Source organism: Typopeltis vanoorti, chromosome 4, assembly GCF_054136105.1.
Source record: "Typopeltis vanoorti isolate ZY-2024b chromosome 4, IOZ_Tvanoo_1.0, whole genome shotgun sequence".
In the NCBI taxonomy this organism is placed as follows: domain Eukaryota; kingdom Metazoa; phylum Arthropoda; class Arachnida; order Uropygi; family Thelyphonidae; genus Typopeltis; species Typopeltis vanoorti.
Window position 1 is genome coordinate 160,972,552 of NC_143552.1, and position 13,953 is coordinate 160,986,504.

General features: G+C 34.1%; 1 protein-coding gene across 1 annotated transcript in view; it reads left to right on the forward strand.

Annotated features, from left to right (window-relative positions):
• The window catches only part of POLDIP2 (DNA polymerase delta interacting protein 2), a 196,475-nt gene that overhangs the window by 134,803 nt on the left and 47,719 nt on the right, over window positions 1-13,953 (forward strand). The window contains exons 6-7 of the mRNA XM_090392189.1: window positions 3,164-3,271; window positions 10,601-10,737. Of these exons, the coding sequence (XP_090248315.1) occupies window positions 3,164-3,271; window positions 10,601-10,737 (245 nt within the window). The remainder of the gene's footprint in view (window positions 1-3,163; window positions 3,272-10,600; window positions 10,738-13,953) is intronic.

A 13,953-nucleotide genomic window follows, 5' to 3' on the forward strand; every position in this document is an offset into this window, starting at 1 on the left:
TGGAGTCTTGACAAGTAACAGACTGATTTGGAGGAAAATTGTAGATAGGAAGTTAGTAATAATGTAATTTTTTTCATGTAGTACTATGATATCCTGTACACCCCTTGAGGGTACATGGCAGGAATTTGATGATGATGACGATGACTTCATTCTTTTTAATTGCTCTTATAGTAGATTCGCCTCAATTAAATGTTTGCCAATCGCTGTAAATCCCTCTCCTTTTGCTAAGTGATCAAAAATTGCAATTTTCATTTCCAAAGAAATTGTTTTTTTTGGTGCTTTTTTTTCTCCATTGGGCCAAATTAAATCTTTAAAATAAAAATTAGCAAAATTTAGACTTACGATAATGAAAAGACAATCACTTACTCACATGCAAACTTAAACTTCATGGACACTTGCTGCTTACATGTTGGTCACGTTACGCCAGATTTTGTTGCAACACGCTGATCATTATGTACAACGGTACATAAGATTTGAAGTTATGCACTGCATAACTTCAAAACTGCATAAAAAAGATAGGCATAAAAAGAAACCCGAGTGTATATTTTGCCTGAGATCAGCTATCTGTCTTCATCCAGTACTAATAATGCAGCTCTGAATTAAAATGACTAGAAAATATTTTTCCACTCTTTAACATGATTTCAACTTACAGTTTCTCACATTGGGTTTTGTATTAGAAATATTAGAGTGATAATAATATAGCCATCCGTTCCTTATGTTAGATCAGGAAGTCACATGTAATTGCATATTTAAATAATGACATGGTTTTTTTTTTTTTTTTTTTTGAAAGAGGGTGGGGGATAGTTTTAACCTGAGACCAGCAAACTAGATTGATATGATTATGTTCTGAGATATAATGTTTTCAAAATTGTGGCTCCAGCCATCAGGCATCTACAATAAGCCCTTTATCAAACTGAATAAATACAAAGTAGTAGTAGTGCAAATGAAAATATAATAACATCATAAATTTTTCTGTATATAACATTGACTATAGTTTAGGTTGTGGTTGGAACTTGCTGGTAATTTCCAAGGCAAACAAATAAATTTTTCATAAATCTTTTGAGTACTTAGCACCTAGCAACAAAAATTAACTGCCTAATGAAATGCAATCTGTAACATCAGGTTACACTTTTAGAAAAAGATTGAGAGACCACCTCTGGGACTAAATGATATTGACTTTTATTTTAAATGCATACTGTAGAAAATTATTCTAAATATTATTTTATGTCACAGTTATTTTGTGTATGTATTCGTGTGGACTCTTAGATAGTCATTTTAATTTTTCAGTGACGGCTACATTGTATTTTTATAGTAATCAATATGGCTATGGCCCTTGGATACACAGATTGTACAGTTCTTTCTAATCTATTTCTGTTTTTTTTAACTACCAATCACTGTGATATCACTTGGAAGATAATTATAGGATATGGTTTTTATAACATATGTAGTATACTTTTTACTATCTATTATTATCACGTGTATTGTTCTGAATACTTGCATAAAGGAGGCTCCAAGACTGCTTTTGCAAATTACCAACCAATCAGCATATCAGGAGTCATCATCAAGTTATTGGAGAAGTTAGTCAAGAGCAAAATACAAGAATAGATAAATGGAAATAGGATACTCTAGGGGGGGGGGGGGCAGCATGGTTTGTGAAGGGTAGATCATGCCTCAGTAACTTGGTCATTTTTTATAATACAGTATCAGCTGAATTGGATAAGGGTGACTGGATACCACTTGGAATTCTAATCAGTGAACTGCAGCACATGGGGATGGATATAGGATTGGTGAGATGGATAGGAGGGTGGTTGATGGAGAGATATCAGAGAGTAGTTTATTCAGGAGGAGAGTCCAAAAGAAGGCCTGTGACTAGTGGTGTGCCGCAGGGTTCTGTTCTTGGACCGCTACTGTTTAATTTGTTCATTAACCATATAGGGAAAAATCTGAGAGTAACTATTCAGTTATTTGCCAATGATGCAAAGTTGGGTAGAGCAGTAGTGAATACACATGATGTCAAAATTTTGCAGGATGATATGGATGGATTTCAGACTGGGCTAAGGAAAATGGATATCAGTTTAATGTGGGAAAGTGTAAGGTTATGCATTTTCGGTTGAAAAGATTATCAGCAGTATACCACCTTGGTGGATCTGTACTTCAGAAAATTGACGAAGCCAGAGATTTGGGAGTGTTGGTGGAGAGGGAGTTGAAGTTTAGGGGGCACATAGCAAAAGTGGCTAAATCAGTTCACTTGGTTACTGAAGAATACTTGGACGAGCAGAGACAAACAGGTTATTGTTCCTCTTCATTGAGCCTTGATAAGACCCCATCTTGACTAATGTGTGCAGATTTGGGTGGCAGGGTTTCCTGGTGATGGGGAGGAGGTAGAGAGGATCCAGATGCAAGTGAACAAGATGGTAGTTGGTCTATGGAAGGAACCTTATGAGAACAGGTTGAAGATCTGTAACTTACAGAAATTGGTTGATAGGCGGAAAAGGGGTGATGCGATTGAGACATTCAAATTACGGAGCGGTTTTTACAAGATTAATACAGAGGAAATTTTTCAGAACAGATCTGGTGGTGGGAGAACTAGGGGCCATCCATGGAAACTGAACAAGAGTGTAGTTAGCAAGGGTGTTAGAACTAGGTTTTTACTTGGAGAGTGGTGAATGAGTGGAATAAGCTGCCGGAGTCTGTTCTGGGTGCCATGACTGTGAATGAGTTCAAAGCAAAGTATGATAGATACTGCTCGAATGCTGAATAGTTCTTGACATGTTTAGGGCCTCCCTCGATGAGTCTAAGGACTCCTTGGAGTTGCCCGTAATAATAATACTCGCTGCATCTATTGTATTATATTTTCATTTGTACTACTTATTCAATGTGTTATGCATATGTTTCTAAGTTGTACCCATTTCTTAATATTACTCCTTTTTAAGTGGTTTTGAATTTAAAGGTTCAGTGAAACGGTTTTGAAAATGGCTAACAGATACCTTGGACTATTAATTAATATCTAAAAATATTAATTAATATCTTTAGATATTCAATTAATATCTAAAGATCCTTTCAGAGTTTTTTTCCCTTCCCAAAATTTAAAATTTTCTTTGTTTATTGCCAAAATAAAATATCCTTATGTTTTTGTCTCATTAAAGTTTTTTTAATTAATTAGGTTTGGACTATGTGGCACATGAAGATATTCTTCCTTATACTAGCACTGAGAAGCTTCCAATTCAGCATGAATTATTTGACAAATTTTTGCTCTATGATTCAGAAAAAGGTAGTTGAAAACAATATATATTTATTTTCTTATGTATTACATTTTGGACTTAGATGGTTAAGACAATTTCTACATTCTACTCTGGAGAATGTAGAAATTGTCAAGAAATGTGTACAGGGATTGTCAGGTCAAGTCCCAACTTCTGTCTGATGTGCTGACTTGTCAGAACATTAAAAAACCTAGTTCATTCTTGTAAGACCTATGTGCCTCAACAGCCTGAATTCAGTATCATGAATTCTGCTAGTATAGAAAAGATATTTAGGGTAATTTGAAGTACTATAGCATTGGCATCTCTGGGCAGCCCTCATTGATAGTTACTAGATACCATATATATATATATATATATATATATATATATATATATATATATATACTATTTAATGATGAAATAAGCTTACAAAGTTATGTATTTATTTGTGGTAGTAGCAAATAGCACGTGATAACAGTTGTCCCAGCTTACTATATCAAATACATCATGACTTTACATAACTATGAAATGATGGATGGATGGAAATGTAAAGACAGTTTTATTCTCTCTTTAGTTTATAAATTAGTAAAATATAATAAATTTACATTAATTAATTACACTTATTTAAAATTGTGTAATGATAGTAGAATTTTCAGTCAAGTTTTCAGACTGTCATGCTATAAGGAGTGCAAACAAGCAAAATAGAATAACATATAAAAATAAACATTACAATTGTGGTTTATATATTGTAAAGCATGCAGTTCAGAATATCACAACAGAATGAAAATTTGAGGAAAAAAATGATTTTCTGCTTTTCCATCTTTTATTTATTAATGTATGATCTATGCAGTTCTTGGTTTTTCCATTGGGTGAAGTCCATGTGTATTTATGGCTTTCTCAATGATAAAACATCGTGTTTGCCATTTGATTTACAGATATTTAGTAGCATTTCTCCTCTGTCATTTATTTCTCCTATTCCAAATTTTCCCATAATATGTGTGTAAGATTAATTTTCTTACACAGACGTGTAAGAATCTGAATATCGCCAACTTTTGCATTAAAATCTCATAAGATTATCAGTCAGGATGTGTTTCTTGTTTGTATCATCTATTTCTTTGTGCAATTGTTCCAAAAATTCTCTATATTCAACATCTTCATGAGAATGGTCTGGTGCATACACTTGGAAATTTTAATATAAAGGTTCGTTTGCTTTAAATCTGATGGATAGGATTCTTGAAGATATGGGTCTTATATCAGTGATGTTGTTTATAAGGTGTTTCCTGGGTATAATTGCAACTCCTGTGTGCTGCCAATCTCTTCTTCCAGAGTCATTATATTGGAGATTTAATGTAATATTTAGCACCACAAAAGGATTAAAACTAATTTTAATGCTTCCAATGTTTCATCTCAGTCACTGAGACATCTTCAGGGATTACAAATAACTCTTGTAGCGTGCATGCACGCACACACACACACACACAGACAACACTAAATGAAACACATGGATGACTCGGTGGTGCGCCCATAGAGGGCGCACCACCAAGATAGGACTTTAGAGTTGTAGGTGGCCTGTGATGTAAAGTGGGACCTCTGACAATTATTATTTCCCAAATTTGGGAAGTTTTATGCATCCATATTTATTTAAATTTGGTTGGTTTCCGAGTACCACCACAGATTCAAAAAGGAAAAACTGTTTTTAGAATCTGCGGTGGCACTGAGAAATCAACCAAATGGTTATTCATCATGTTATGGTGGTTGATATTCTCTTATCAGATTTTTCTGTCAATGTTGGTGTATCCCAAGACTCTTTGCCTTTGTCCATGCTCTTCCTCCTGTATTAACAGGTAATGTATAGGAGGAAGAGTATAGATGAAACTGATCTCCATACCATTTTTAAATAGGATGGGAATAATCTAATGAATTTCAATGCTACCAAAATACAATCCTGTCTTATTTCTTGAAAAAGGCAACTTACTTTGCTTTCCCTCCCCTTGATGATATTCCGATCTTCATCAAGATCAATGCTCTCTTTTTGAGTTGAGTTTCACATCTATTGTGTGATAGGTTTCTGACAAAATGCTTAAATATGAAGGTCAACCCAAGAAGAAAACTGATCTTGATGCTGATTGCAATATCATCAAAAGTAAGGGGGAAATAAAGTAAAATCTTTCTTTCAAGAAATAAGACAGGATTGTGTTTCATTAGTATTGATGTTCACTAAACCATAGAATACTGTTTATATATTTGGGGTGATATACCAAAAATCTCCCTAAGAATGCTTGCTCTAGATGATAGCATGCATAAATAAATGACTCTTCTCTCTCTCCCTCGCTCATAGACCCTGCTTCTTCATTTTCTCTTGTATAAGTATTTTCAATGGTGATGCTCTGCCATTACTCCTCTTTTGATAACATAAGCAGCTGCTGGTTCACACCAATTTCCAATCCTCTTATTTCATTTACTTTTGTTTTTTGCAAGTTTTTCTCATACTATTTTTTTTTCTTTCTCCTTAATAACTTGCTCACACCTGGCACTATTGTGTTACATTTTATGTGGCCTCTTTTAAAAATATAATATATTTTTAAAAATTCAGAAAATTATTAAGTGAAGTAACAAATGACAAAATATGGATAGAAAGTAACCTGGAGGAATGAAATCAGGATTATATCAATATTTAAAGTGAGGGGAGGGGGGGATATGAAAAACTTTAAATATGGAAAGAGGCATTTCAAAATTTCAGAATATATGATATTCTGCTTGAAATGCTGAAATAATTTCAGTGGCTGCATTTATATTGTTCTAAAAGCTTGATCAAGATTAAGTCACAGTGGCTGGGGTAGAGCTCTTATTGCTTCAGTTATAAACTGGTACAATAAGAGTACTGAAACTAAATATGAATTATAGTGAAATTTCTATACTGTTTTCCAGGAAAAAATTCGTATAAAGAAATGACTAAAAAAAAAAAAAACTGAAGAAAGATTTAAATAAAATGGGATTACAAAGACCAGATTTTGACCTTATAAACAAGTAGTCAAAAAGTCATGGGAATACAATGAGGATCTTATTTAAGCTTCATTGATCTAAATATTTATATATATTAAAATTTATTTAATGACTTAAAAACCAAGGTTTTGAGTAAAAAAACTTTATTAATAAACACGACTAGTTTCGTCTGAAAACAGACTTCATCAGTTGTAAGTGAAAAGCACGTAAAAAATATCGGAGAAAACCATACGAATACTGGATTTCTACACAGCAGAACATATAAAACAACAGAAGTTAGCTTTTAAATGGAAGAAAGAACTCTGGCTATAGCAACATGGCCATGCGTGTGTATAAGGCCTCGTAATAGCAGAGTTGTGAGAGTCTGGCAAACTATAGCTCAGGTTGCTATTGATATAGACAGGATTGAGAACAATTTCCTTAGATTCTAGAATCCGTCTCTCTAATTCCTTATAAGATCTGTGAACATTGTTAGTTAAATCCCAGTGTATTTGATTATGCCTTCTTCATTAGAGTTTGCCGAAAATAATACATGACTGGACAAAAAGATCTTTGCTCTACTATCATACTGTGTCAAATCAGGATTTTTTAAATTCAAAAACTGTATTTGTAAACAGAACTCCGGTTTAGCAATGGAAGTCCATTATCTCCAGTCCTTGCAAACATCTATCTTGAAAACTTCAAAGAAAAAACATTTTCTTCCTCTCTGTTAAAACCAAAGATATGGCTCCACTACATAGATGATGTATTCTTGATTTGGCCACATGGCATAGATAACCTAAAAATATTCCAATATCATTTGAACGATATTCATCCAAATATTAAATTCACATATGAGCTAGAAGTGGACAGCTCTCTTTCCTTCTTGGATATTCTACTAATCAAGTCAGCTGAACATATCATGTTCAGCTGACTCACACTATTATCCACCATAGAAGTTTGTCATCTCAATTCTTGGTCACCGAGCAAGATCTCTGTTGTCAGGCGAATAAGAACTTCAAAATGAATTCAAATGCCTTCAAAATACTTTCAAAAACAATGGATACTCTAGGAGTACTATAAATAGAATACTGTTTAACCGTCATCATCAACAACACAATGAATACAAAAATTTTAAGGAAATACAATATCAAGACTTTTTTCACTACTTTACTAAAAGTCCGTTCAATCTTAAGCTGTCCAAAGGATAGACATAATTATCTCCAATATCCTGGTGTCTACAGAATCTTCTGCGATTGTGCAAACCATACTACAGTCAAACAGAAAAATCCATCGAACTCGGGCCAGCTCCTTGTCCAGCCGTGTATTATTTTTGGCAAACTCTAAGGAAGATGGCCTACAACATCAGATATGCTGGGATTTAACTAACAACGTTCACAGATCTTATGACGAATTAGAGAGACGGATTTTAGAATCCAAGGAAATTGTTGTTAATCCCATCCATATCAATAGCAACCTGAGCTATAGTTTACCAGACTCTCATAGCTCTGCCATTCAATACTGGAGATCACAAGACCTTACATGCACCCATGGCCATGTTGCTACAACCAGAGTTCTTTCTTCCATTTAAATGCTAACCTTTGTTGTTTTATATATTCTGCTATGTAGAAATCCAGTATTCGTATGGTTTTCTCTGATTTTTTTTGTCCTTTTCGCTTGCACCTGATGAAATCTGTTCTCAGACAAAACTAGTTGTTTATTAATAAAGTTTTTTACTCAAAACCTCAGTTTTTAATCATTAAATAAATTTTATTATGTTATCAAACTGAGTAAATCTTTAATTTGATAATATATATATATATATATTATAACAGATACTAAGAGAAAAAAATAATTCTTTGTTTTATAAATGGGACATTATACATATTTAGAAATGCATGTTTGCCGTTACGCCAACCACTCAGCCAACCATGCCAAGTGGTTAGCGTATCGGCTCTCCATCCAAAAGGCTGCGTGTTCGAATTCCGCCATGGGCATTGATGTTTGTGATTGTCTTTGAAAATACTAGTGGTGGTGGGTGTTAGATGGCATTGGTGTTGTTGCAGTTCGTTGTAGTATGGATGGAGTGGTGGAGACAAAGAATTGTACAGTATGTGCCCTCCCTCGATGAGTCTTTGGACTTCCTGGAGTTGTCATGTAATAATAATATTTATGCACAAGTTGTAAATCAGCAGTTACATTTGAAAGATGTATGGGAAGGTAGGTTGCTATTGATTCAAATATAAAACAGGATTGCAAGCTAACTATCTTTCCTGTTATTTATAATTATTTGAACCTATCAATGAATGTAATGTTAAGCCTGATGTTGAAATAGGATATGTTAAGCTTAGTCTTTACACTAAAGATGACATGACATTATTATACTATTAAATAAATCTAATACAAAGCTTCAAAAATTTGAAATTTCTCTGATACATTTGGTGTTAGTAGCAGGAATGAAATGAATAATACCATGAAAATAATATTAACCATTTCATTCATTCATTCATTCAATGTTTAGCTTTGTTGGAACAGTGTGACACAGAACCTCTGGGTTACATATTAATAGCAAGAAGACATGGTTTTAAATCACAGTTTAAATATAAATGTTAATGGTGTTGGACTCAGTGAGCAAGATTTGAAGAGTAGTGAAAACTTCAAATATTGGGAAGTATACTTTCTAGTGATAGAAGGACCAGGAGATAATGAGGATTTCACTAGGCTAAACCTTTTTGACTGCAGAGACATGGAAGTTAACAAAAAAACAAGACATAGTAGAATACAAACATTGAAGTTTAAAGAACAATGTTAGCAAAAACAAGCACAAGGAAAGATAGAATAAGAAATGTGGACATTAGGAATAGGTTAGGACTAAAACTGTTAAAGAAATACTTAAGAACTCTCTCTCTTTCTTGAAGTGATTTGGACATCATCTAATGAGAATGAATTTACAAAGAATACCTCAAATATCATTTCATACAGAATGTATGTAATGATATTTGAGGGGAAGAGACAAGAGGCAGACCACAGAAAAGGTGGAGAGATCAGATAAGAGAAGATCTAAAGAAAAAAAAAGAAACCTGAACTGGTACAATGTTCATAAAGGAAGAATTTGGGAGAATAGAAAGAAATGGAAAGATTTGATCTTTATTATTATTACGTGACACCTCCAGGGAGTCCAATGACTCATCAAGGGAGGGCACCCACCCTACAACTCTCTGCCTTCACCACTCAATTTTCCAACTATAATCATCATCATCTACACCAATGCCATCTACCACCCACCACACTAGTATTTTCACAGACAATCACAAACATCCATGCCCACAGCGGGATTCGAACCCGCAGCCTTTTGGCGGGAGAGCAGATACACTAACCACTCGGCCTGCCTGACCTGACTTCTGTTGAAACAGTTCTTGCTTAAGAAGAAGAATGTTTTAGCTTTCTTAAGTACCAATTTTAGTAAATATCCTAAATTGAATATGGGGAGTGGTAATGAAGAAATTTCAAATTTATATAAAATGAGAAAAGTTAAAAGATCTTACTAGGCAGTGTGCAAACCAGGTTGTAACATATGGATCCTAGAGGCAGATTAGTATACATAGCTGCCAGATTAAAGATCAATCACAGATTTGACAGTTCTATTGAAAATAAACAAATAACATCAATGACAGAACCATTTTATTATTATTATGTGACACCTGTAATGACTCATCGAAGGAGGATACTCTACTTTGACTCTCCATTTCCATCATTTAAACCAAGAACACAAACTGCTTCAACCATCATCATCTACATACAATTATTTTTAATATTGGCTCACCACCAATATTAAAAATAAAGATTTCAGAAAACAACTTGACATTAGTAATATTTAATAATGCATTAAGCAGAAGGAATATATGGTATGGTCACTTAAAATGAGAAATGGAAAATATGCAAAATTATCTTGAAAAAGGCCCATAGGAAGACTGAAATATAAAAGCTGATGAAATTAGACCTGACAATGATATACCAGTTGAGAAGAAAGTTTTTTTTGCAGAAGTAATTCAAAAAAATCTTCATACACTCAAACTGTAAAAAATTAAAATGCATTTTAATTTTAAACATAATTTTGGCTAGTCTTGTCTGTTTATCTTTCTGATTAATATATTATAAAATTAATCATTAATTTTACATAATTAATTATCCATGGATCAGCTAAGTAAAAAAAAATTCCCACATCATTTCCATTTATTGAAAAAAGTTTAAGTAGCCTTTGTAACCATTAGCTTTACTATTTCTTCATATTATGTTCATTCCTAAAGACCATATGATCTTGTAAAATTGAATTAACCGATAAAATCATTTAGTTATGTGGAAATATGGTTTATTTTTAGATCCTCCATTTAGTTCCCAAGAAACTTTGCGAGCATGGCAAGAAAAGAATCATCCTTGGCTAGAATTATCTGATGTCCATAAAGAAACTACAGAACAGATTCGTGTAACTGTGATACCTTTTTATATGGGCAGACGAGTAAGTGTTTTTTTGTGGGGGAAGGATTTAACTCTGAAAATAAAAATCATTACTACATGTTTAACAACTGCATTATTCGGCCCTCTACCTTCTGCTTTAATTAATTTCAAAATTATGTTGAAAAGAAAAAACATATTCCCATGTTTTTAATATATTCCCGCAAGCTCATTAACATCTCTGACCTGTGGTAGATGTACCAACTCCCCTTCCTTTGAATAAACCAAACAGTTAACTAAATATTCAATGCCCTTTAGTTGCCATACTTCATCTTACATAAAAAAATTCTACCCACTTTATATCCATATCCAAAATTTCATTTTGAGAAACATTAAAATTATGGTTAATTTTGGATCCTTCTTTCTGACATTTGTATCATATCACTTACTCCACTTAGGACATCATATACAAACAGATATAGCAGTGCTCTTTTCTCTATTCTCCTCTAGTCAATTTTTATCTGAAACATTTTGAAAAATGTGCTCTTGATAGTGCCATTCTTAAACTTTTGATCTGGCTAAGACATATTAATGATATGTTCTCTTACTGACACATTAGACTCATTCCTCCTCCATGTCAACAGGCTAGCACCCCAGATTCCACTTTGCTCTAGAAAAAAGAAAATAAGAAGAGTCTGTGATAAAAGTGTAATTATTGAATTACCCATCTTCCTGATGGTTTACATTTTCTTTATTTCTCGGTTTACAAGAAACCTACTTACAAGATAGGTTTCACAACCTTTCCTGTCATCTCCCTTTCCATAGATAAATTGATTTTTATGCATTTCAAAATAACAGGATCAACAGTATGGTATTATAAAAACTTGTTAACAATGCCATTAGCTTCTCTTCCAACCAGGCTTTCATCACCGTTGAACTTTATTCATCGCACCTTCTTATCTAATGGCTACATTGCAAAAAAATAATAATGATAAATAAATAAACAAAATACTTGTTTCTCCCTCCTTTCCACAGTCCTCTCAACAATACAAATTACAGAATGCTTTTACTATTCCCTACATTCAGGGTGCCTCAGGAAAAAAAAATAACTAGAACTTTGACAAAATATTTAAACCTACCTAAAGACAACCTCTTCGCTGTCTATTCTTCTAATTTTAATATATTCCCACAAGGATAGACCATAAATTCTGGCATTCACTTACTATCACTACCTACCTATGTTGACAGAAAACAGTTTGTTTTTAGTATATATAAGTAATGAATAATTAAGATAATTTTTAGAAGCATTCCTTTTCTTGGGGGCATAGACAGATTGATTGTTATGCATTATAACAATCAATCTGTTATTATGCATAACAATCTTCAAAATAACAGGATCAAATAGCCATCCACACCTTCAGAAGTATGGAATGAAACTGTGCCTGGCATATAATGACCCGCCCCCCCCAAAAAAATAAAATAAAGTAAATAAAATATATGTATATATTTATGTATAATAAACTACACTGATTGAAAAGAAGTCAATAGACATCCCCTATTCAGCAAATTGATGACAAATTGGGCCATCCAGATCAACTGCAAGTGTTACTCACAGTGGACAACCCACCACACTCACCAAACATGACTATAGAGTAATTACAAAGGATAATATATAAAACCACCATTCATCAGTTGAATGCAGAATTCCTGGCATCAGCTGGAACACAAATCTGCACAAAAACATTCAGAACCAAGGCTAACTAAATATGCAGTGCCCTTTAGTGGCCATACAACATGGGTTTCCATGGCAGGACTGAAATATGCAAGCCACATGTTACCTGAATTAACATGCAGCATCATCTTCGGTGGTGCAGAGAGGTGGTGGGATGTGTAATTTTGGAAAGCCATGTTATGGAATGGTGAATCACTCTATACTGTCTACTGAGTAAATGGACAGGAGTGGGTGTAGCAGATGCCCAGTGAATATCTCTTACTAGAGTACATAACCCCAACTATGAAATTCAGAGGTGACGGCATGGTCCTGGTTTGGTCTCAGACCTGTTTGTTGTGCCACAAACATTGAACTCTGAGAGGTATCTGAACATTCTGGGCAATGCAATGGTTCCTACTTTGTGGCATTTCTATGGAACTGACCATGGTCTCTTTCAGCAAGACAGTGCACTGTGTCATAAGGCTGCTGTAGCTGTGTGGTTTGTGGACATCATCACCATGCTTGACTGACAGAGCTTGAACATCTGTGGGATGAAGTGGAGTATCAGGTGAGATCAAGGGACATCTGCCCCACAACAGTCCAGGACCTTATTACTGCTTACATGAAGAATGGTTCAAAATTTCCGTCGATCACTATCATTAGCTTATGGAAAGTATACCCCGTAGGATTGCTACAGTCACTGCAGTGAAATTAGGTCCTACATCTTATTGAGGTGGGTACCATGGCTGTTTGTTCCTCACATTGTGGTGTCCATTGACTTCTTTCCAAGCAACGTACCTATACGTATGCAAACAAAGCCATTTTATTGAACTGTAAATACAGAATGGTTCCCTAACAATGTATTTCAAAATGATTAGGGAAAATAATTTTTCTAAGAACTTTCTCATATCCTATCTTTCTATTCTTTTAAAGAGATTAAAGGATTAGCAAGAAAAGCCTTGCTAATCCTTTAATCTCTCTTTGTTTTTTGGAAATCACCTAGGATGGGGGAGGTAAATAAGATATTATGAAATTATGTATAAATTACTTCTGTAATTTTACATGCCATTAGAACTGTTTGCAAAAATTTTATCAAAAGAAAAAAAATTAAACTTTTAATCCTATGAGTGATATCACTGATAAAAATTAAGAACAGTGAACCCTAATACTGATTTCTGTGAAGCTCTAACATAACCATTCACTTCTACTCTTTCGTCCCTTCCATGCGGAAGATGGGAGGCGGCTCTTTCATCTAGGAAAGAGGGAAACTAATGGTATACATGCACTACTTTAGTAAGATGAGTGGACTTGCATGCAGTGGTCCAACGGTGTTGCAGTAAGTCTCTTTTCTAATAGGTTGTCAGAAACTCTCTTGTGCTAGTATAGTATTTGCAATAGCCTTGTCATACTAATTTGCATTTATTGCTTCCTAAAGATACATGCACTACTTTAGTAATATGAGTGGACTTGCATGCAGTGCTCCAACGGTGTTGCAGTAAGTCTCTTTTCTAATAGATTGTCAGAAACTCTCTTGTGCTAGTATAGTATTTGCAATAGCTGTCATACTAA